This window comes from Suillus subalutaceus, assembly GCF_016647625.1.
Source record: "Suillus subalutaceus strain FC151 chromosome Unknown DFJ58scaffold_135, whole genome shotgun sequence".
In the NCBI taxonomy this organism is placed as follows: domain Eukaryota; kingdom Fungi; phylum Basidiomycota; class Agaricomycetes; order Boletales; family Suillaceae; genus Suillus; species Suillus subalutaceus.
This window is the reverse complement of record NW_024540384.1, coordinates 89,908-112,108: the sequence shown is the minus strand read 5'-3', so window position 1 is coordinate 112,108 and position 22,201 is coordinate 89,908. Positions and strand designations below refer to the sequence as shown.

Below are 22,201 nucleotides of genomic sequence, written 5' to 3'. Positions count from 1 at the left end.
GGACACCTCCACCCCGGCCTCTCTGATTTGAGCGTGACATGATCTAGGGTGTGCTTAATGACAGTGATTAGATATTGGATTAAGGCTTTAGCAGCGTCAACGCCGGTAACGACGATGTTGAGCACACTGGCTGGCAGGGCAGGTCGGAGTTCGAAACCTGCCGTACCGGCAGCATCCGAATTCGCAAAATTTCTCTGTGAATTTCTTAGAAGGTTCGACTTTGAGAACCGTTAATCTTACTAGGTTTTACCTGGAACTTCCTTCGCTGAAGACCACCAATCTTAAGTCATCTAGACTTGATTCAAGTCGAGGACACTCTCCTTGACCTGTCTTATGAAATCAACCCCCTTGTATACGCAAGGGTCCTGAACTGTCCTTAGCTGATTACTCTTATCGAGTAGCTATATGACAGAACTTATCTAGTTCATAACAGTCCTTGAGTGGTGCATCTGATCTTATTTGCATTATCGCTTTTACAACTTCTAAAAAAACTGGTTCGTTAGTGAATCTTTCTAATAGACTTACTGTTGTTTCTGGAGGCTTCTGTTGTCATTAGTAGGATGTCATTGGTCAGTCCTGTTGTTACCTCCAAGTCCTTGCTGACCGTCCAGTCGCTGCCATCCTGTAGATTGGTGTCTTGCAGTTGTCCTTCCCACTGTCTGCTCAAGCTGTCCACCACAATTTTGAGCTTGCCTGGCATGTGGTGAACATCAACAATATTGTGAGCTAATATACTGTTGCACCACTGTGCGTGCACTGTGTTAAGATGGTCATTTATGAGTACATCTCTCAATGCTTGGCAATCTATTTCTATTTCTACTGGGAATCCCCAGACAATATCTGAAAACTTATCTAAACCAAATTTTAGCGCTGCAAATTCAAGTAAAAATGGTTTGTATTTGTGCTCAGCTGTTGATGTGTGTTTCAATGCAAATGTGATTGGGAGGAGTCTCTACAAATTTCCCTGACTGCTTCTCTGCTTGAACCCTTTGTGATAGGACTGCTGCGAGGCCTTCTTGACAGCCGTCGGATATTACTACAAATGATGAGCCATCATAACGTGGAGCTTGGAGGATGGGTCTTGATACTAATGCTGTCTTTAGGTCCAGGAAGGCTTTATTATGCTCATTGCCCCATTGCTCTGCTAATTTGAAGTCCCAGAGTATTTGGCAGTATGTGGCTTTTGAATATGGTGGTTTCAATGGTGCTGACTTTACCAGGTCTCTCAATGGCCCTTCTCTTTTTGTGTATCCTTGTACTAGGTCTCTGAAATGGCTTGTAAGTCCTAAAAATAATTCTAAGTTTAGTGTGTCTGCCAGTTTCTCCCAGTTCACGATAGCGGTTAACTTCTCTAGGTCTGGTTGTACTCCCTGGCCCTACTGTAGCTCCTGCAAAGGTTGTTTCGGTCATAAACAGCCTGCACTTTGATGGTGACAGTGAAAGTTTCTTTTCTCTGCAGTGTTGGAAGATTCTGGTATGATTCTCCATCATATCTTGAAATGTGTCTGCTGAGCAACCTCCATTGTCAACAAATAGTTCCATGGTTCCATCTGTGATTAGGTCGTGCAAATGTGTTGCTGTCATATCTGCGAATGTGGAAGGAGTGCCGGTGAGTCCCATGGGCATTCGTTTATACCAAAACAACCCTCTTCCTTCTACATAGAATGCTGTGAATGGCTGTGATTTCTTCCAGCACATCAACTGCATAGAATCCTGACACAAAGTTGAACACTGTGACATATTTATGTCCACTAAGGTGTTGTTGCTTGGCTCTGATGTCGCCTTGTGGCATTGGGGCTATGATAGTATGTCTGTTGACTTCATTGAAATTCTGACAGATTCTCCATTTCTGTGGTCCTTCAGGTTGTGCTGGCACCTGGTTGTCCTGTACTTCCCATTCTGGGAGTGTGAACACTGGTGGGAGTCCATCTTGTTCACATTGGTCGTTGACTCGACATCTTAGCTCTTCTAATGTGAGTCCACCCTGTTCATATACTTTCTTCACTAACATGGCTGTTGCTGCGCATTTGACTAGGTCCAGTAGTGCTTTTTCTATAATTCTGGCCACCAACATTTCATCTATCCTGCCATGTAAGAATCTGAGCTGTGGTGGGGTAAGCGCTCACTGATGGACTCTTAGGTTGAACATTGTGCCCTCTGGGATGTTGAGCGTATGTTTTGCTCCTGGTATTGGGAGTACTTCTGGCAGTAATCCTGCAAAGACATCTGCAAATGATGCTACTAGTGCTTCTGCCTGTCTGCGTTTGTCAGCCATTAGGTTGTCACTGTACTGAACCTTCTTGACGATAAAGGCGACTCAGTTTGGGTTCATTGGATCCATGAGGCATGTGAATATAGCTGCTTTGTTTTTGAAGAAGTCAATTGGTATTTTGTTGAGGAGGGCTTTGAGCAGGTCGCTAGGTATGTCGCCATCTTCTGTTAACACACATATTGATATCTCCTGTTCTGTGGGTATCAAGTGGTCAATTGCATGACTTTGTGGGTTTTCCCTGGAAGGTGTTTGGACATCCCTCAAGGGGAGCTCATCACTCCCATTTATGTGTCTTCACTGTCTCTCTCCTATTAAGGCCCTTCCCTTGCATCTTTTGGTTCCTACCCATCTCGCAATTCCGTGCCTTACCAGATACATGCTATTTTTGACCCTGTACATTCGTCATTGCTTCCAGCTCATTCTTGCTTGACCTTGCTTTGTTTGTGTAGGTCTTGCTTCCTTCTCATCCTCGATCTTCACCTCTTCCTCTATGGCTCCTACATCTTGTTCTTCTTCCCGGGCTTCTTTGATGGTTGGACATGTGGCTTTGCTTTGGTTGGTTAGTGTCCTGTCGCCACCACTGCCCCTGATATGGACTTGGTCTGTCTTGTAGTTGTGTATAGCCTTGAAGCTTCGCAACATTTGTTTACCAAATAATAAGTTCCATCCTCCTGCACTGTCAAAGACTTTCAAATTCACCTTGTGCTTGGATGCCTGTGATCGTGACTTCCCTTTCCACACTGCTGATAATGGTATGATTGTGTCATTTTCCGTTCTTAACTGTTGATTTGATGGTCCCCAGTCTCCTAGTTGGTGTTTAACTTTCTGGAAAACCACCGTACTCATTGCACTGATCATTGTGCCTTCATCAAATAGGGCTTTGACTTGAATGACTTCTCCTTTCAGTCCTGCAAATGAGATATTCTGCAGGAAGGGAAGACATTTGGTTTGTGACAGTTCTTCATCTGCCGAATACAGGTTCACAACATCATATTTTTCTATATCAAGACAACTGGTGACATGGTCGGTACTGGAAGCAGTTTTGGCAGGATTGTTGTATTGGTCCTCGTGTGGTTCCTCTTCACACATGATGACTAGCTGTCCATTTCTGTGAGGTATAGTATTCTGTTGGGTCATCATGTGGTCCTCTACACTGATGACCCTTCCCCTTTTCCCTGTTCTTCTGATTCGAGCAGGTACGAGTTGTCAAATACGACATTGACCTGGGGCGCTGTTGCTCTATTGAACATTCCCAGGGTTCGTGAACACATTCCTCTCTGAATTGTCTTGTTCTTTGTCAGCTGCACATTCTGTGATACTTGACACTCTGGACTTATATGACTGTGTGCCCTGCATCTGAAGCACTCCCTGGAACATATTTGTGCCGTTCCTGGGGTTAACAGGACTGGGGTATGCTTGCTACACCTCACCCCACTTCCCCACGTGGTTCCCCACTGACGGAGCTGCTCCTCATATGCTACTTGCCCCACTGGAGTGTCAGGGTGATGAGGCAACTTGTTGATCCTAGTGCACATCGCATCTCTTTCTTCTTGGGTTGGAGGCTGACCTTGAGGCCTTTGAGTTGCCCCTGGCTGGTTCCCAGTTACATAGTGTACCTGGCGGCAAGCTGTGTTATTGAACACAGTGTTGTTTTGTGGGGTCTGCTGCTGCAGTGTGTTGTATGGTACCATTTGGTTGACAGGTGTTCCTATGGCCATTCTCTGCATCTGCAGACAAAGGATCTCTACTGGGTCGTTTTTCCTGGTTTCGAGTCAAGCGATGTGAGCATTTTGTGCCTTCTCTACTTCCTTTGTCTCTCTGGCTCATTTCACCTTCTCTAGTAGGGTGTCAATGTTGGCATCTTTAATCTCGTTTAGGAATGTATTCCAGTCCAGTGGCACTGGAAATGTTAGGTCTCTCAACGTTCATGGAAGCACATCCTGAAATTGTTGAATCAGGATAGGTGTGTTGTCTACTCCTGCATCCTGTACCAGTTTCCTCAGTGTACCATGGAAGTGTACATGTGACCATGTCTCAATTCCTGTAACTGTGATGCATTCTACTATTTCTTCCTCCTTCATGTGTATCGCTAACAACTCTTTCTGGTATTCCAGTTTGGTCTTGTCTGCCGCAACTATCACCGGCCATTTGGCAATAAACACTATTCTGACAGCTAACCAGTTGACCTTGTGCGCTGCATCAAGGTTTATCCACCATAGATCTGCCTAAGATCCCACAGAGATAAGGGTGCTGAATAGCACCACTTTCACTGCTTTATCCTTGATTCCATTGATTAAGATGTACATCTCTGTACCCCGCAGGAAGTTCTGTACATTTTCACTGTTTCAACCATGGAATAGCGCTGGTGGACCTGTAGTGTTAGACATTCATGGTGTGGTGATGGGTGCTGGGCGCAGTGAGGTGAGTTTCTGTGATGGTACTGTGGCTTGTGTTGCCCTTGGCTTCACTGGTGTTAATGCTGGTGGTAGAGGAGGTTCCCTTGGTGGGCTTGGTGGTTCTACCGGGGGAAACTGAAAATTCTCTGTTTCTTCACTGTCCTCTTTTTCCTCGTTATCGTTATTGAAGTTTGGAAGGGTGATTGCTGATGGATCTAGTGCACCTGTTAATGATTCTTTGTCATCTGCCAATTGCCATATTACTTCGTGCTCTGACTCTTCGTGCTCGTGCTCTAGTGCTCGCTGATTGATCTCTGGTGTATCTAGGGGCAATGAATCTGAGGAAGGTAATGTGGTATTGGAAAGTTCTCCATTGCTGTGCTTTTTCTTCAGAAATTGTCCCTTCTTGTCTCTAGGTGAGAGTTCTTTTCGAGGAGGCAGTTTGGCTATACTGTGGGTTTCAGTGAAAGATTCATTATCATACTGATTAAATGCTATGCTTGGTGCTCTCTCCTTGTGTTCTGACACAAGGCTTGGCATTCTTCTAGATTTCAATTTTGACTTCTAGAAGCTTTGGGTTCTGCTCTGGCTCTGGCTCTGGGCTCTACTCTGGACTCTGCTCTGGACTCTGCTCTAGGTTCTGCTCTAAACACTGTGCTTTGGGCTCTACAGGGAACCAAGGAATGACTTGGTTGAAACAATCTCACTCTGTTCACCAGTTGGAGTAGCCAAAACCACACTCTCTATGGGATGGACAGAAAGATGTGCTATGCTACCCTACTACATCCAAGCTCTATGCCTACACTACAAACACTGCCAAATACTGCCAAACCTCACCTACTGCCTGACCCCCTGCCTAGGGGCCCCCCACTCCAGTGGTACTAGCTGTAAAGAAGTCCTGTGCATCACTGTGGCTCAAACATACAATATTGCAACGTCAAGCCTGTGTCCTTCAAATTCAAACTTTGTACAGCCATCCAGCCACCCCTTTGGTGTTGTCAGGCAATTCGAACATTTCAGGTATTTCCCAACAGAGATATTGGGGCCAAGCATAGGTGATATCTGCAGACAAGCTGAGGAAGTGCGAAACAGGATCATTCCTCAGCTGGCCATATAAATGGTAATTTTTTTTTCCATCCATTTATGTCCTTTGCAAAGTACTACTCTATGTAGGACAATTCAATCTAGTCTATAGGACCTCCAGTGTCCTTATCACATCTCTCAAGATGCGTGAATGTCCTGGTGTAGGACGTATCCCACTGGTCTGTTGTTACTGCCAGCCGTTTTGGATGCGCCATCCATCATGATGAGATGACCTTAAGAGTACATGCAATATTGTGTATCTATCTGGTGCATAACTGAACATGTACTCAGTCGCACAAGGCGAACTAGTACAGGAATCAGATGGGATGAATATGACATGGACAGGTGTGAACTTGGTGTCCATTTAGTCAGTGCCCTTGTTTTGACGGGTGATTCCATGTAGGTGAGTGTTTGGTGATGTACAGGCGGTGTGACAATCATATTGGCGCTAGGCATGTATACCTGCATAAGCCTTCAATAGGTGGACCAAAGTTATCCCTCATATTATTCACTACTCCCCTATCAGCAGTCTTCACTTGCCTCAGCCATAACCCTTGTCCGACGCTATTCCGCACTTTCCCGCACTATGCGCACACATTCCCACAGCACTATTCACACTCCCACGACTTATCTGACACTATTCCTGTGCTTATAGCGCTATCAGAACTACCAGCAATGTGTCTATAGGAGCATTAGTGCATGTCCACTCTATCTAGCGCTTGTTCCCACGCTTAGCGCTTATCCAGCGCGCTGTTTTCGTGCTCTAGGATCCACCCGAAACATTGGAATCCATCCATGGTCCATCCTACCTCATTGGTATGTAATTTGCCTTCCCTCGAGTTTGTAAAAAGTGCTACAGTCTTATTACATGTATATCCTATCCCTTCCGAGTCCGAGATGGTATAGTTTACTAGTATAAGAAGCCTATGGTGACTACTTCGACATTACTTCCCTTCAACTGTATTTCCTTCCCTTAGGTTTTACTTAGAAGTAGTCACCCTTTAGTTGCACTCTATGGCCCCTATTTGACTTTCCTTACTTGCAATCAATACCCTTGATCACACTCGCTATCCATTACCCTCCTTTGACTCAGTGTCCGCTTTCCTGACTTCTGCTCTTTCCCGCGCATTAGCGCTCTATCTTGCGACGTGCTATTCCCACGCTCTAGCGCTCTTTCAGGTCTTTCGATCTTGAGTTGTCCTTAGTAGCTTTTCCCTCAGGTCAAACATTCTTGCTTTATTGTTTGCAAGTATAGCAGCATAGGCAGAGCATTAGACATATACTGGCTGAGTACCTTAACAAGTGCCTAGTCAGGTTGTGTTTTTCACAGTGGTATAGGGAGGGGAGGGGTGTGGACAGGGCATGGTGATACAATTGATATTCACTGGTATAGAACACTTTGCCGAGTAGTGTGGTACAGATGCTAAGCTGAATGTGGTTTCTGGTACCCTGTTGTCAGTGACCAGTTGGACCTTACTCAGTTCTTTCAAGTTTCTCCAAACCCTGCTGTAACATGGTCAGACTGCCACCCGCATAACCATTACACCAAAAAATGAAATATTGAAAACTTAACTTTCAGCATCAGTGACAGTATATATACTGATTATGGGAACTCAGGTACAGTGTGTTGCATATCAAACTGCAGTGTGAATTTATGAACAATTTGGCCTTGCTGCCTTTACCGGGACTTTTGTATCTAAATGTGGTCAAGCTCGCGGAAAGTATGACACTACTTTGCCTAAGTTGGATGCAAAAGCCCCGGTAAAGGCAGTGAGGCCAAATTTTTCAAAAATTCACACTGTGAGCCAGTGTGCTTACACCTGCACAGAAAAAGTCTGAACACCCTCACGTCATTCACAATGAAAAGACCCCAGGCTCTGCTCGACATGTTCACTTCAGCTTAATGCTGTGATTATTATTGAATGGATAGTAGTCTAACTGACAAAACACAAGCATAGCTGAAGGACAAGGTCGAAACTAACAAATTTGCATTGCCAGCACTATACCATCCCACAAGCTTCATTACTGAAGATATATGGCACACATGTCCAGCTACCACAAACAGCAATGAGCATTCCACTGACTGTTTGGTAGCTGAGACACAGGCTACTGTGCGGTTGGAGCTTGCACGTATTGAAGCTGCAGAACTTGAGTCCAGTACAAATATATCTCTTCATACAGATGTCTCTCCCTCCGTTTTAATCAGCTCTGGAATTGATTTAAAAAAACCACAGTATATGGCCTCGCTGGTAGCTTGTGCATCCATGACGATTACTAATGTGTCATAGGTGATGCTCGCCTCTCAAGATTGCCGCACTCGGCATTCATGCGACTGATGACCAACTCACCAAGATCCAGCAGCATATCAACTCGCTACGAAGGAAAATAGAAAGTTGGCAAGATATTCAGCTACTTTACATGCTGTTTGTGTCTCTCCTGGTCACCAGTGAAGAACCATGTTCCCCCTCCAATTCTACACCTGTCGAGGCTCTCCAGTTATGGTTACCATCTGCAATTGGCCCTGGTACGCAGTGTGCGGCGCAACTTCATATTTTCGAATGGAAGTTATGCTACACTCAAGCAAATGATGCCTTAAAGGACATCCGGAATCTTCTACATCTCCGATCCCACCTATACAAGTTCAAGGATAGCAATATTATTGGCCAGGCAGCCAACACCCACACAAGAAGTACCATCAACAAGGCTGATGCCAAAGTCAACATGGCCGCTGAGCATTACAAAGCTGCAAGGGCAGCACTTGCAAGTTTGGCACCAATTCTCAATGAGGATCAGACATGGAAGGAGATCTTCAAGCCTCTCAATTGGAGCAAGGACCTGAAAGCATTGAAGGACATGTGGGAGAAGGAGATGGAGGGGACATGACATCTCTCGTGGATTTGGAAGATGCCAGGAGTATCAGAGAATGCCAGTGTTGGCCTGCACGATGATAAGGCTTGCATTATTTGTTGAAGATGCTCTAATTTTTACACTGTTTTCAGCACTTTGTATCAAATGGTGTAAGGCTCAGGCACGTGTGATGGGATGGGATGAGGAGGTCGACTTGCTGAAGGAGGAACAACAGCAGGTCGTAGCATTCTTAGACTGGCAAGCAGATTGGTGGTGGAATCAGCGAGAGCACCATGACTTGGAGTCCCTAGATGACACCTTGAGGGAAGGTTTGGCAGCATATGCTGAACGCCAGGCCTCACTACGTCGGCAGTTGTCAACTCATTTCCAGATCTTGTGGACTCCTCCTACCCTCCCAACACCATCTGCAGGCATGATAACATAGACTTGTTTTACTTTGGTCTATGTACTGTATATGCTTGTACTAGTTGAATCTATGTTTTTTGACAGACATACTGCTGGATGGCTGTCTGTGCGCATGGTCCACAACTAACTGTGTCATGCATGACGTGTGTTCACAGTCCACAACTGACTGTGTCATGCATGACGATGACGAATCATGCAAGGCTGTAGATACTATGTATGATACACATCTTCTGCATCATGCATGACTTACTGACGTGCATAGCAAAGCACTTGGATCATGTAACGGTGGCGCTGTCCAACAGCCCCCGTCCAATATCTGCTGCATTTATCTCATCTTGTTTCTGTCATGCTCCTAACTACGCTCATTTACTTATCATTCCCCCTGATCACTCATTGTCTCACTCGGCCAAGCACTCTGTTACCCAACCTCATACTTATACTTTGTTCTCCCGTGTTTGCCCGGTGTCAGACGTACCCCGACCTTAAATACCGTCCTTAGTCGTAGAGTTACACTAGTGTTGTTTGAACCCCCAGAATTCATACTTTGAAACTGTCTTTATTGTTTGAACATGCTCTTCTCTATTGTGCCATTGTCTCCGAGCCTCACAGCTAAATAGTCAATGTCACAGATCGTGCCATGCATGGAAAGTGCTTGTATAATACAGCAAGACTCTATGTACACCATGCATGAATTACATACTAGGATAGAAGTAAAACATGCATGAGGTCTATACTACAGTAACAGTTAGATCATGCATGAGTACCACAGCATCAGGTGTCATGGAGTGAAGGAGGTGGAGTGGATGGAACCTCGAGGCCTTGTGCAGCAAGCGACGCCTTGAGAGCTTGTTGGAGGTCCTCATATCCAAACCCCTGGTTATCCGCAAGCAGTTCAGTCTCAAGTGCAGAGCCCTCAGAGAGAATTGGATTCTCCAAAGGCTCAGAAGGGGGCCCGTAGTCAGCCCGGCCACATTCACGCTCAGATTCATGGTTCTGCTCATTCTCGCAGTCATTGCTCTCCGTCAAGTGAAAAACACATCCCCCAGCTTCAATGCAGTGCATGAGGCACATCCCACGCATGCAACACAAAGCATGAGCTCTGCAACAGAAGGCACCAGCGCACAGTGGACCTCTCTTGCATAACTTCTTTCCGAGTGGTCCAGAGATGGGAGTCGAAGCAGGTGGTTGTATCGACAAGCTCAGGGGCCACTGGCAGCAGGAGAGTAGATGAAGGACTCGTTGATGGATATGGCAAGGGGGTCGGGGACTGGCTGGATGAAGGAATGATTGCAAGGACATCAGGTAATTGGAGGAGCTCGGGGAAGAATCTGAAAAATCAACATCACGCATGCTAATAGCAAAGAAATTAGTTGGAGGCAAAGATGCAAAGCAGCTGACACTTACCCTGGCCATAGGCTTCCCTGCATTGCCATTCTGGTTGCTCTGACATATTGTAAGTGCGACAGCGCTACCACAGCCAGTGCAGTCAACAGCCAGACCAATGCTGGTCATGCGCCACAGTATGCTGGGGATATTGGGCAATCAAAGGGCGGGACTGGATGATGTGGCGCCCGACATGGCGCCCATGGTTCAAGTATAGGTGGCGGGCAACGAGGGAGGTGGCGGGCAAACAAGAGAGGGTGGCAGGAGGGACTGCAGCCAACAAGAGAGGTGGCATGCAACAAGGGGGACAGAGAGACGCACGCTCCAAGAAAGGTGGTGGGCAAACGAGAGAGATGCAGGAGGTACTGCAGGCAATGAGAAAGGTGGCGGGAGGGACTGCAGGCAATGAGAAAGGTGGCACTCAAATGAGAGAGATGGTGCACAACAAGAGAGGTGGCACACAACGAGGGAGACGGTGGGCAATGAGGGAGGCGGCAGGCAAACGAGAGAGGGCGGCGGGATAAGATGATCAGTGGTTATGTAACACGGCAGGCAGACAGACCTTTGGCGGCTAACAGACCTCCCCGGTAACTCCCGGGTAACGCTGACAAAGACTTGACACAGACCTAGACACAGACGTCTGCGCAGACCTCACAGACTTCCCAATACCCTGACTTTCTGCAGCTTTGAACGTCCCTATTCTGACCCATTTTACAGCCACAAGCAGGCTTCGCGTTTTCAAGGAGTCGACTTGAAAAGATATTCATTACTACACGCTAAGATACAAATGACACGACATCCGAAGACGAACTACCATGTCAGTAATGAGAGCGGTATATATGGGAACGGTTTGGGAACGGTACGAAGTGGAGGGAAAGACATTGATGAGAGGAAGTCAATGACAACAGATGTCATGGAGGAGCAAGCATGCAAAAAGTGAGGACATTTAGACTTTGAAATTTTGATAAAGAGACTCGGAAGATCGAACCGACACAGTAAAGGAAGGGAATTCGAAACATGCGGGGAGCAAGGACTTATCTTGAGGCCGTTATATACCGCTCGATAATAATCGCAGCATTAAGCTGAAGCGAACATGTCGAGCAGAGCCTGGGGTCTCTTCGTTGTGAATGACGTGAGGGTGTTCGGACTTTGTCTGTGCAGGGTTGGAGAAACTCGAAAGAACCGAGTAAGGTCAGGTAAGGTTCGACTGATAACAGGGTAACATGAACTCCCTTGAAATTCGGAAATGAACTTATCATCGGGCTACTTTGAAAACGCTCTAGGTGACAACAGAGCCCTCCTAGTATCACTATCAAGACTATAAAAGTGGGACCGTCAACCATCGCTGAAATCAGGAATCAAGACTTGCTCATCCGAAGAGTCAACAATGACAAAATCAGCAGTGGGTGCGATTCTGGCTGTCGTGCTTGCTGCTGCATCGTACATGACAGCGTCGCCGCCTGGAGCAGTTGTGCGTCGACTGTTGCAATTCTGCAGTGTTACATCTGAACGTCTGCTTCGCGAGTCGCAGTACATTGACCCTCTACTGTACAATGTTCAAGTTGTGGGAGCAAACTACACAAAATGGCGCAACTCGTCTGCTATTGGCTTTAACCCCACCGACACTGCACCACCATTCATTCAGGTATTTGACCGCTCATTCCTCGATATCACCGGACCATCTGCCACCATTCGCAAAATTGCTTCGAATCCTGGCTTTGCTTTTGCCCATGAAGCACCCATCTATGTTCAAGACCTAAACTTGGTCTTCTTTGCGAGTAATGATGGTGGCGCACTTGCATACAGTGGATGGTATAACAACAGCGTTGTTAGCATGATCAATATGACAGAAGTCGACATGGCGCTGGCTTCTACGACCGGAGATGTCAATATTCAGGTTCAAACAGTGAGTCGCTCCCGCTTGGTCATTGATGCTTAACCGCCATGGCTTTCAGCTCAACCTCTCCGATAATGTCCAAATGGTCAACGGGGGAACAGGTCCATACAAGGGAGACCTTCTGTTCGTCACCTCAGGTCGCGCTTTGCTTCCTCCTTCTATTGTTCGCGTCAATCCCAGCCCTCCCTACAATGCCACTGTTATTCTGGATAACTTTTTAGGCAGGCAGTTCAACTCGCTTAATGATATCAAAATTCTCCCTGGCACGGACATTATGTTCTTCACCGATCCCACGTGAGCAATCGATAATATCATCATATCCACAATGCTAATGGCTTCTTCAGCTACGGGTGGCTTAACGGTTTCCGTCCTGAACCAATGCTACCATCACAGGTATACCGATTTGATCCGTCCACTGGACAGGTCAGAGTTGTCGCTGACCAGTTTGTGCATCCGAATGGCATTGCATTCGCTCCCAATGGCAAAACTGCATTCGTGTAAGTTTTGGTTTTTTCTCGCATCTGTTCATAAATCCTAGAATAACGCGTTAGCACCGACACGGGTGTTCTTGGAGCCTTGTTCGGAACGAACCAGACCTTTCCAGCCACAATGTGAGTTTTTCCGCCTAGCGTGATGGTAATCAGATACTCAAGCAAACTCTAAAGCTACCAGTTCGACGTTGACCCAACGACACAGTCGTTCATGAACCGTAGAGTGTTCGCCTACATTGACTCCGGTGCACCAGATGGCATTCAGCTTGATACCAAGGGCAACGTTTATTCCGGTTGCGGGGATGGTATTGAGGTCTGGAATAGCGAAGGCACGCTCATTGGAAAGTTCTTCCTAAACAGCACCACAGCCGAGCTGATGTTCACGAAGTCTGGTCTTGTTATTTTGGAGGAAACGGCGATGTATTTGACAAACATTCAAGCTCATGGAATGACTCTAGTCACGTGGTAGCTTTCTGTGTACCGCTATACCTGTTGCGAATTTGATGTGTATGATGGGATACCCATACAGTGAACGTCGTGATCACTGACATTTGCGCTTTCAACTTTTAAAAACTATCCTGTGTCCGCATCACTAATTATTCCAGGAAACATTTTCAAGTTCAGCTGTATCCTGATGGCCCCGCCCAGTGCTTGGTTCGTGCATTGGAATGGGTGCCTTTGTGCGTACTTGAATGTTCACACATTCCTGTCATCGAACTTAATGGTTGCCTCATACCACAGGCCCAAGTTTTTCAGGTCCGACACACAATTACTGGTCAAGTGGTACTAGCCGTAAAGAAGTCCCGTGCATCGCTGTGGCTCAAACGTACAATATTGCAACGTGAAGCCCGCGTCCTTCAAATTCGAACTTTGTGCGGCCATCCAGCCACCCCTTTGGTGTTGTCGGGCGATTCGAACATTTCGGGTATTTGCCAACACAGATATTGAGGTCGAGCATATGTGATATCTGCGGACAAGTTGAGCAAGTGCGAAACAGGATTGTTCCTCAGCTGGCCGCACAAATGGTGACCTTTCTCATTGTATCGTTTACATATAAGCCTAACCTTCTGCTTACCAGCTTTCGGCCTTGACTCGGAAGCGCGTGCACCTTATCCATCGTGACATAAAGCCGAATGACATCCTACTCTGTCCTACAGATCATCAGACCATTCGCATTATTGATTTTGGCATAGTATGTTAGTACCGCGCGCAGCCTGTACCCGGAGTCGGCCCCAGGAAGGAGCCTGAACGTATTTTGAAACTTCACCTTATGCGATTTTACATGCGCACCGAGGCTTGGGTTGGTCAAATTATCCTTGCAATTGGGTACTGAAACAAATTGCACAGGGGCAGCTGAGACGAGACGAGACGACCTTGAATCTTTGGCTTACGCTCTTTTCAAGATTCTTCGAGGCCGCTTGCCCTGGAATAAAATAACCACACACAAGCTCGGCGCGTGGTGAAAGACGTCGAGTTCTTGCAAAACGGCAAGCTTGGTCAGGTGCGAGGTTGACAAAAGGCTACGACACTGATCCCTCGATGAAATACGTAGTCTGGGATTTATTGAAAACCCCTGTTATAATCGGTGGGAACTAGTGTTCACAGGTATCTCGGGTCGACAAGAAGGATTTTTTACCATTATACTTTGGCCCCAATGATATTGCAGGCAAGGTATTATTTCTGATCGGGTTCTTGAAAGCTCACTCACCGTATCGATATCAGCCTCGGGATGCTTCTCTCGATGGTGAGCTGGATTGTTTTGCGTGTGATTTGATCAAAGAACAATTTCCTATCAATTATATTTAGACGCTCGATAATAACCACAAAACGGACGCGCTACGAGCTTCCCGATACCAACTGCCCATCACCAGAGTTCTCTTTCTCCATTTTAGAAGGGTTGTATGCGAAGTCGGGCTGTGATGTGTTGAAGATAGTCCAGGATCGACATGCTTCTTTCGGGAAGAATCCTGACCACGGTTTTGACGCGTTCGTGAGGTGAGTGATGCGACGGAGTTACTACAGCGACAGGGAGACTTGTCATAACATCTGTGAAATCGGAGTCAACAAACCGATTGAAGGTCTTATTAACTGTCGAGAGGACCAGCATCCTTCAAGTTCGGCAGGTTGCAGATAGAGTCTATGGAAAGCAATAGCAGAATAGTGTGGCTGGCAGAACTTGGCCTAACTCCAGGGCATCCGAGACTCACGGAGATATAATTTAGATATGATAACACAGATGGTCTGAATTCAATAGAGCACTGTTGACTCGCCCGGGCCCAAGACGCTGTAAAGTTTATGTTAACTGACAAAGATCTGTATGGTAAGAAAAAGAAATTAGTATTCTCGGCACCTGCCAAGTGCTACCAGTTTAGCCTGCAGAACTGCTTCAAAATAATTCTGCCCGCAACACTAAGCTGCTGCAGAAAGTGATAAAGATGAACGTTGAAACGTTGACGCTGAAGATCACGTCGTCGATCAAAACTCGGTGATACCTCAAAAGTCCACGTGGCTCTGATATTTCTAAATTTAAACATCATATCACGTGTACATTACCCTGAGAATGAGAATCTGCTCTTGATCCTACTAGTCCGTCTATCGACGGCTTGCCTCATGCCCTTGCCTCATGCATGCTCGCGCCGACGTACTAGCTCCCGACTGGTCAACGTTAACAGCGGCCCGGTCACGTGATGCATAATATCTCGATCTTGCTGTGCAGCCTGTGGAAAGAGTTCTCGAATTGTCATAATGGCAACAGCTTTCGATCAAGAAGTTCCTCGCAATGTTCACTTCGACCATTCCTAGAAATATGCACCTCCACTGATATTTCTTGTGCCCTGGATAATTATTTAACACGTGGGATGAGACAAAGATAACCGGGGGGCCGCTGTCTGATATTGTCTGGATTCCTTCTTTGTTCTAAACCTCCAATATTCCTTTTGATCAACGGAGATCATGTCCCGGACGATGAATTCTTCAGGCCAGCGCGCACCTGGGCATAGCCGACAACGATCAAGGACTTCAAGTGATCCTGGGCATCCATTCGTGGCACCGCCGTTCAAAACGGCGTGGCCTGCACCAGCGCGTAGGACGACAGAGCCTATGAATGTCCCCTACCGGACCCCCTCACGAAACTCCTCCGTAGAACGCATGGGGGACCCATTTGTCCCCTCACCAGGATCTCTGCTTGCACAGAGGGAGGTGTACTCCTTGACGAACCCTGCCAATCCAATATCTCCGGGTCCTATCTCTCCGTCACATCATCGGAGCTCTTCTAGACAGAGTAACATGTCTCAAGCCCCCCTGGTACAGGATGTACCCCAGCCGCCTAGAACGGCACTCAACACACCTCCGGTGATACCCACACCACAGATACCACCGTCCCATGTCCCAAGCTTCCCTGTTCCCCAGCCAAATTCCCCAGCCTTTACTTCGGCTTATCAGCATCCATACTTCCATGGGACGGAACATCAGGGATCCAGTCCCAGCATCCGACAGGGTGTGAACCAGGGTGTGAATGCAGCCCAGAATACACGTCTGGGAGCACACCCAGGCACACAGAATGCACATCATGGCATGCAGCAAAATAGCTTCCATCACAGTCATAGCGGCTCTCATCATGGTACACAACATCGTTCTCGTTCTCATTCGCGCCCTCCAAGTGCAGCATCGCACAGATATGCGTCAAATATCACCCAGCCTATGTATGGTCATGGTAGTTCTGTCACTCCGAACGGATCGCGCACCTCTCTCAATGGTACACCTCCCAAGAACCACTTAGCAGCTGCTGCACTCAGTCATCAGAATGCATCATCTCCTGACATGTCCTCTCCCTCGAATCGCCCTTCACTCAACTCAGGCCCATCCAGCAGCCGTTCACGGCGCCACGGCCGCACAGTCCCTGCTGCTCAACCAGCATCAAGGAAACAAGAGGCTCGTCCTGAGCCACCCCCTCCTATTCCCGCAGAACAGCTTCAACGCACAACGCAGCGCCAGCCGCGGCCAAATATACCTGCCGGACAAGTGCAGACTCGCTATATGAACATGCTTTTGGCACTTAGTGACATCCCGGAAATATTCAACATGATGGCATCTTTTTTTCACGTGGATCCTGCTTGCAGGATTTATTTTATTTCCTGGAACATTTACGTCTTTGGAACAGGAGCAACTCAGCGGTGTGGGAGCACAACTGCTGGACGTAGTTTCTAATATTCCACTGTGAGTGATGGTCAAAACCACGGGAATTGGAGTTGTTCACCAAACGCCTATAGTTATATCGTCGCATGGGTTTGTACCGGTATTGGCGGCGTCGGTATGATTTGGTTGTGGTGGAGATGGCAATTAAATTATATCTGGATTGTGACTCGTATCTTTGTGTGAGTGGAGTATAGTGTCGCCAATTGACTGACGAATTGAGCTTTTGAGTAGGCCTGGCCTACTCAATTCGCTCGCTGGTGTCATCTCAGTACTTTCCAATATCTACGGCGTACAGCATGGAACTTACAGCACAACAAGCAAGTCAGCAATTATTGTAACAGTTGCGGTTGCAGTCGTATGTGGATGTCTTATTCTCCTTTATCAGTTTTGGTTGCTGCGCAATCTCAAGAAAGAACATGACAGAGAAGTTGGTGTGGAGTATGTTGGAAAGCATGGCCAAGGCATTATGGGGGGTGAAAGGAAGTAGAGTGCAGTATGAAAACTATTATGGACAATTTGATGGACATTAGGTAAATATTACGGGTTATTGGGATTTTATATGGACTCACTTGGTTGTAAGCTAATACAAAGACAACCCACAAAGTTAGTTGTTCAGATAAGCACTAAGTCGGTGCGTCTTACATACAACGATCTCATTCATATCCGAGCAGGCGGCCTGCAAGCTGCCTGACAAGTAATGTCGCAACTGCCTGTACAAAATTAGCAGCCTACATAATTGGACTGGGTGTCGCATGTATACCTGCGCATACCTCGGAACTTCATTTTAAGTCAAGGTCAAACAAACGAATGGCAAGAGAAATGTTTGAATTGGATACAACGCTGGGGCGGTTAAAGCATGGTGACTATGAGACGCTCAATATCCGAGCAACACTAGCAGCCACATCTGATGATGATAGATCGTCCAGCTCAACGTGTTTCTCAACTCCGCGTTCTACGGAAATACAAATTAATACAGCCATGCATAAATTTGTCCGAGGACACGAGCATTACACGCACCAAATCGTGCAAACATCCGCGCAGGTGTGCCGTTTGCCTCCCGTATCATGACGGGAAGGTCCGGGTTGTGTTTCTTGATGACTGGGTATGTGGACAAGATGAATTGCCTGCAGACATGATCATTAAGTATATGAATGACTGTCTTGTGTTCAGAAACCATGAACTCACCGCGTGCCCGCCGAAGCTTGGTTTGACTGGCAGCAAAAGATGCGAATTTCGCGGAGAGCGGGAGACAGTGTTTTTGCAAACGTGGACATGGCAGGAATTGAACAGGATCAGGTCACAGCCAATATTAAGACGAACAACGTTTCTGCAACGCTTTCTTGATGCAGGTCCGACGGGTTTGTTCGTAGAACGGGTGCTTACGTAATAATCTGAACAAGCATGGTTACAGCATGGGAATTATATCTTGTTGGTTGTCTTGCCCGCCAATTCCACCCTCGCTGATTGTGACGCCAAGAGGTTCCCGGTGAGCTCCCTCCGCCAGTATGGACGACGAGCAGAACAGACAACAAGAAGACTGGCTCAACAGCCGCAAGAACAGGCTGCCCTCTTTCACAGAAGTCCTCTCTAGAAGGACGCGACCACCCGTGGATTTATTCATGTTCTAGTAAGTAGTGCTTATGCTTGCTTGAGTATTTGAACAGTCTCTTATATCATGTTAAATGAAGCATTTTCCTCCAACGAGAAGGTGCAGAAGATATCCTGGACTTTTGGTTGGATGTCCAGCAGCACGAGAACCTTTGCAGGGCATATTTTAAAGATGTCCGAAAGTCAGGTCGGACAATCAAAGAAGATTGGCCTCAGTACTGGGAATATGCACGCCGTCGTGGGTCAATATATGGCACAGTTGTTGGACTTCAGCCCAATGCCGTAAAGCGAAGTACGACGAGCACAGCCGACATGATCAATGACCAGGAAAAAAATGCTATGGCTCACCCTGCTGACGAGAAGCGCGGTGGTCTGCGTTCTACAACGCCTGGTTATGAAAAGGAGTACATCCCATCCCTCCCACTGTTGTGAATAGTCCAGATCTTGATCAACCACGGTCAACGACACCTTTCTCCCTCTCAGGACGGACATCAGCCCTTTTCAATCTCAAACGCGCATCGCGTGCGCCAACGTTCATTCCACGTTCTGCTGCAATTAGTCGTATGGACCTCATCGCGTCCGCCGAGCGCATCTTCTTCCGGTATCTCTCTCCCGTTGGCACCGTAAATTCGCCGGAAAATCACGAAATTTACCTTCCTCCTGCCCTCCGTATACACACATTTCCCCTCAGTAGCACTCAAGAGCCGAAATCACAGAGCGACCTGAACATGATGGCACATATTCCTGATATGTTCCATTCCCAGAAGGAGTACTGCTTCAGGGCAATGGAGCAAGATGCTTTTCCGCGTTTTCTGAGGAGTAAAGCGTTTGGAAACCTCACTCCCGTGTCTGCATTAGTCCGACTCGTTGTCGGTCTCATTTTGCTGTGGATCGGCCTTGCCGCCGGCTTCGCCCTGATATTTCTCGATGTACAACCTAAATCAAAGCGATTTTTCGTGCGTCCCATCTGTTTAGTGTGGTTCGGTGTCTAACGGATTGTTTGCTTTGCAGCTCTTCATTCCTTTCACGTTCGCAATTTTATTCCTTATCTCACATCAATACGAACTCGACCCGATCCTCATTTTCCTCGGACAGTCGGAGTCAACACCATTCCGCATGCTCACTATCCGCGAGCCGTATGTGAAGAGATTACTACTGGGTCGTGCCATCTGGGTTACGACTCTTGTCTCCATTTTCGTCGTAGCGCTCACACTCCTTTTCTGGGCTGTTCCTGGACATCGGCTATAGCGAGTGGGACAAGCAAAGAGTTACTGCGTCTCTGTACTTATCGGATGGACCCCTTTTGGAAGGGTATTCAATGTATGATGCTCACAGAGGAGAGCGAGTTGGTCGATATTGTTGATTTTACGCTTGGGTGACACAAGACTTTGATAAGCATTTATCTTCAGCTATTCGCCTACTCCCTCTTGCACCCCGGTCTAGTTCCACCTCCTAATACTTCTCATTCCGTATTTCGCTATCATTTTACCTCTTATACTCCACCAGTCCACCTTAGCTTCATCATCGCTGCGCTGTGATGTTATTTTGTTTTCCTCATTTCCCTAAAACCTTTATGACCTTTTTATACGTACGTACGTGGTAGGACGTTAGGAAGTTAAACTCGTATCTTTAATGACATGTTTATGGTTGTGGTTATGCTTGATGTCATGGGTGAAGTTGATTGACAAAAATTTTAGATTTATCGAATCCTGCTGGTGGCTTTCACCTACTGAGTTACAACTCAAACCCTTGACCCCGTGTCTTCTTTGTACTATTACTAAAAGGAGTCGGGACTGTCTCCCTTCCTCAGACTACTTTAGACGGTCGACTGGTATTATGGTAATTGAAAGACACGCAACCTATTCACTTCGGACTGATTTGAACTTGGCATGGCCTCTCAGCAAGGCCGTGCGCTCGCGACCTACGCGTGAAAATTTCAATAACTTACTCAGTAAGCAGGTTGGATTCGCAATTGATTCACAACGGTTCAAAATCTTTAAGTCTGATTGTAGTTTTTTTTCACTCTTCAGCAGCGATCCTACAACGGTCCGAGTCTGACTAGTGTTAACGTTTGGATCGAGTCGATCTCTGACGAGATCGGTGCATAGAATCACTGCTGGGACCTCCAGCTGGCATAGAACTCTTTCACAGCCGTTCCGAGGGAGATCAAAAACAATAAGTTTTGAATAAAACAATTGCTCGATATCCGATGGTATCGCCAGCGCTCTTTTCATAAAGTTACTCCCCACGAACGGCAAGGCTTTCAAGGTTGATGTGGACAAGTGCGTTCGCTCATCTTGCTTTCGGTGTAGCGAACACCGCGAGTTCCATGCACCCAACAAAATATACAGTGGTGAACAATATCCGCCGTGCTAGTAGAACGATGACGTGTGTCTGCTTCTGCCCACGACGGAGCTCATCAAGTCAAAAACGCCACGCCTCCAAAAGCGGACACCCACCCGAGCAAAACACCAGAAGACCTCTGGACCTGTGAATTTTGTAAGATTGGCCATATAAGAGGGATCGTATTCTAAACGGTCGAGCACCATCAACAGCTTTCAAACTAACCATCATGCGTCGCGCGCTTCTATTCGACGATCTCCATCCTACAACATGTGACGTCTTTGACGGATTTAATAAAAATTTCCAGGACGTGCTCAACAGTTTTTGATCCCCCGCTCAATATACTCTGGCGTGAGCAGTCGAGCCTCACGCCCCTCATCATGCGTCTACCTGAAGACACCTGGGAGATCCGAGAGAATTGTTACATTGTGGGTTTCATGCGATATGGGACAAGGCACCGCTCACCGTGCTCCAATTTGTAGCACTTTACCCGCGAGCCCCTGCCTATGGAGTGGGAGCGCGTTTGAAGGAATGCACCAATGATACGCCGGTTGATTTGCAAAAAGCGTTACTGCCTTTTGACGCGTCTTCCAAAATTGGATAGCCATGTTGTCCAGCAACTTTTCACGCTTTTCGCGCCCACCGAGCTCTTCCCCAACTTGTATGCATTGCATTTCGACGCAGTGTTTAATAGGTTGCAGTGTAGCTCGGACTTCTGGCCACTTCGCCGGTTCTTCTCGCCTATGTTGGAAAAACTTATTTTTAACGTAGTGTCAGCCTCCGCGGCGCACGAGGTAGAACAATTGGTTGGTGCTTTTGCAGCAGATCCCCCGGTCTCCGGCAACTATCAATATCGGTGCACCATGATAATGGAATTTGCCATTTTACGCTGCCTCGCAGTCTTAAAAGAATACCGAAATTAAATCGACTGGCGATAGGCGCAGTCGACGCGTGTCTGGCGATGCATAGCATTGCTAGTATCCAGCACTGGCGTGCTTTACACTTCCTTTCACTAGGATTGCAAGGAGAATCCGTTGCCATGGGAAATTCAACATCCATAGATATGCCGCTTAAATTGAATGCCCTCGAACGCCTCATCCTCTATGACGACTGTGCACGCCCATCCCTCTCCAAATTGTTACCCTCACGATTGGCGTGCTTAGAGGTGGAGTTCTGTAGACCTACTTTTCCGGAAGAAGTTACCGCCTTCATGCTATCCCTGGAGACGTGTTGCCAGACATTGCCAACCTAGAACACATCT

At 47.0% G+C, this 22,201-nt stretch overlaps 8 protein-coding genes across 8 annotated transcripts; 5 read left to right on the top strand and 3 right to left on the bottom strand.

Annotated features, from left to right (window-relative positions):
- Positions 1-4,197: 4,197 nt before the first annotated feature.
- On the bottom strand, positions 4,198-5,721 carry DFJ58DRAFT_845389 (uncharacterized protein; the record flags this gene model as incomplete). Its single annotated transcript, XM_041393149.1, has 5 exons — positions 4,198-4,493; positions 4,577-4,643; positions 4,714-5,119; positions 5,510-5,566; positions 5,594-5,721. 5 exons carry the CDS (start codon positions 5,719-5,721, stop codon positions 4,198-4,200), a joined length of 954 nt encoding a protein of 317 aa, XP_041239060.1.
- A 2,448-nt stretch (positions 5,722-8,169) lies between these two features.
- On the top strand, positions 8,170-8,634 carry DFJ58DRAFT_732914 (uncharacterized protein; the record flags this gene model as incomplete). Its single annotated transcript, XM_041386222.1, has 1 exon — positions 8,170-8,634. One exon carries the CDS (start codon positions 8,170-8,172, stop codon positions 8,632-8,634), a length of 465 nt encoding a protein of 154 aa, XP_041239059.1.
- Positions 8,635-8,764: 130 nt separating this feature from the next.
- Positions 8,765-9,004, top strand: DFJ58DRAFT_639241 (uncharacterized protein; the record flags this gene model as incomplete). The annotated part of the gene is made up of 1 exon (XM_041381324.1): positions 8,765-9,004. A coding segment is annotated over one exon (240 nt), but the record flags the coding sequence as incomplete, so codon positions are not given.
- A 791-nt stretch (positions 9,005-9,795) lies between these two features.
- On the bottom strand, positions 9,796-11,322 carry DFJ58DRAFT_845387 (uncharacterized protein; the record flags this gene model as incomplete). Its single annotated transcript, XM_041393148.1, has 7 exons — positions 9,796-10,017; positions 10,148-10,352; positions 10,429-10,528; positions 10,729-10,803; positions 10,970-11,033; positions 11,063-11,135; positions 11,222-11,322. 7 exons carry the CDS (start codon positions 11,320-11,322, stop codon positions 9,796-9,798), a joined length of 840 nt encoding a protein of 279 aa, XP_041239057.1.
- A 472-nt stretch (positions 11,323-11,794) lies between these two features.
- DFJ58DRAFT_689232 (uncharacterized protein) lies at positions 11,795-13,323 on the top strand (the record flags this gene model as incomplete). The annotated part of the gene is made up of 6 exons (XM_041383364.1): positions 11,795-11,878; positions 11,939-12,313; positions 12,363-12,598; positions 12,649-12,801; positions 12,856-12,915; positions 12,970-13,323. The coding sequence occupies 6 exons, from the start codon at positions 11,795-11,797 to the stop codon at positions 13,262-13,264; spliced, it is 1,203 nt and encodes a 400-aa protein (XP_041239056.1). The 3' UTR covers positions 13,265-13,323.
- A 2,072-nt stretch (positions 13,324-15,395) lies between these two features.
- DFJ58DRAFT_810705 (uncharacterized protein) lies at positions 15,396-17,554 on the top strand. Its single transcript, XM_041391433.1, has 4 exons — positions 15,396-16,852; positions 16,914-17,010; positions 17,064-17,168; positions 17,221-17,554. Exons 1-4 carry the CDS (start codon positions 15,748-15,750, stop codon positions 17,474-17,476), a joined length of 1,563 nt encoding a protein of 520 aa, XP_041239055.1. The 5' UTR covers positions 15,396-15,747; the 3' UTR covers positions 17,477-17,554.
- Positions 17,555-17,797: 243 nt separating this feature from the next.
- DFJ58DRAFT_810704 (NDUFA2, NADH ubiquinone oxidoreductase 10.5kD subunit) lies at positions 17,798-18,356 on the bottom strand. Its single transcript, XM_041391432.1, has 3 exons — positions 18,175-18,356; positions 18,007-18,113; positions 17,798-17,941 (listed from the first exon to the last, which is right to left on the bottom strand). The coding sequence occupies exons 1-3, from the start codon at positions 18,261-18,263 to the stop codon at positions 17,853-17,855; spliced, it is 285 nt and encodes a 94-aa protein (XP_041239054.1). The 5' UTR covers positions 18,264-18,356; the 3' UTR covers positions 17,798-17,852.
- A 70-nt stretch (positions 18,357-18,426) lies between these two features.
- DFJ58DRAFT_810703 (RGS domain-containing protein) lies at positions 18,427-20,253 on the top strand. The gene is made up of 4 exons (XM_041391431.1): positions 18,427-18,616; positions 18,678-19,001; positions 19,034-19,553; positions 19,609-20,253. The coding sequence occupies exons 1-4, from the start codon at positions 18,495-18,497 to the stop codon at positions 19,843-19,845; spliced, it is 1,203 nt and encodes a 400-aa protein (XP_041239053.1). The 5' UTR covers positions 18,427-18,494; the 3' UTR covers positions 19,846-20,253.
- The last annotated feature ends 1,948 nt before the right edge of the window (positions 20,254-22,201 follow it).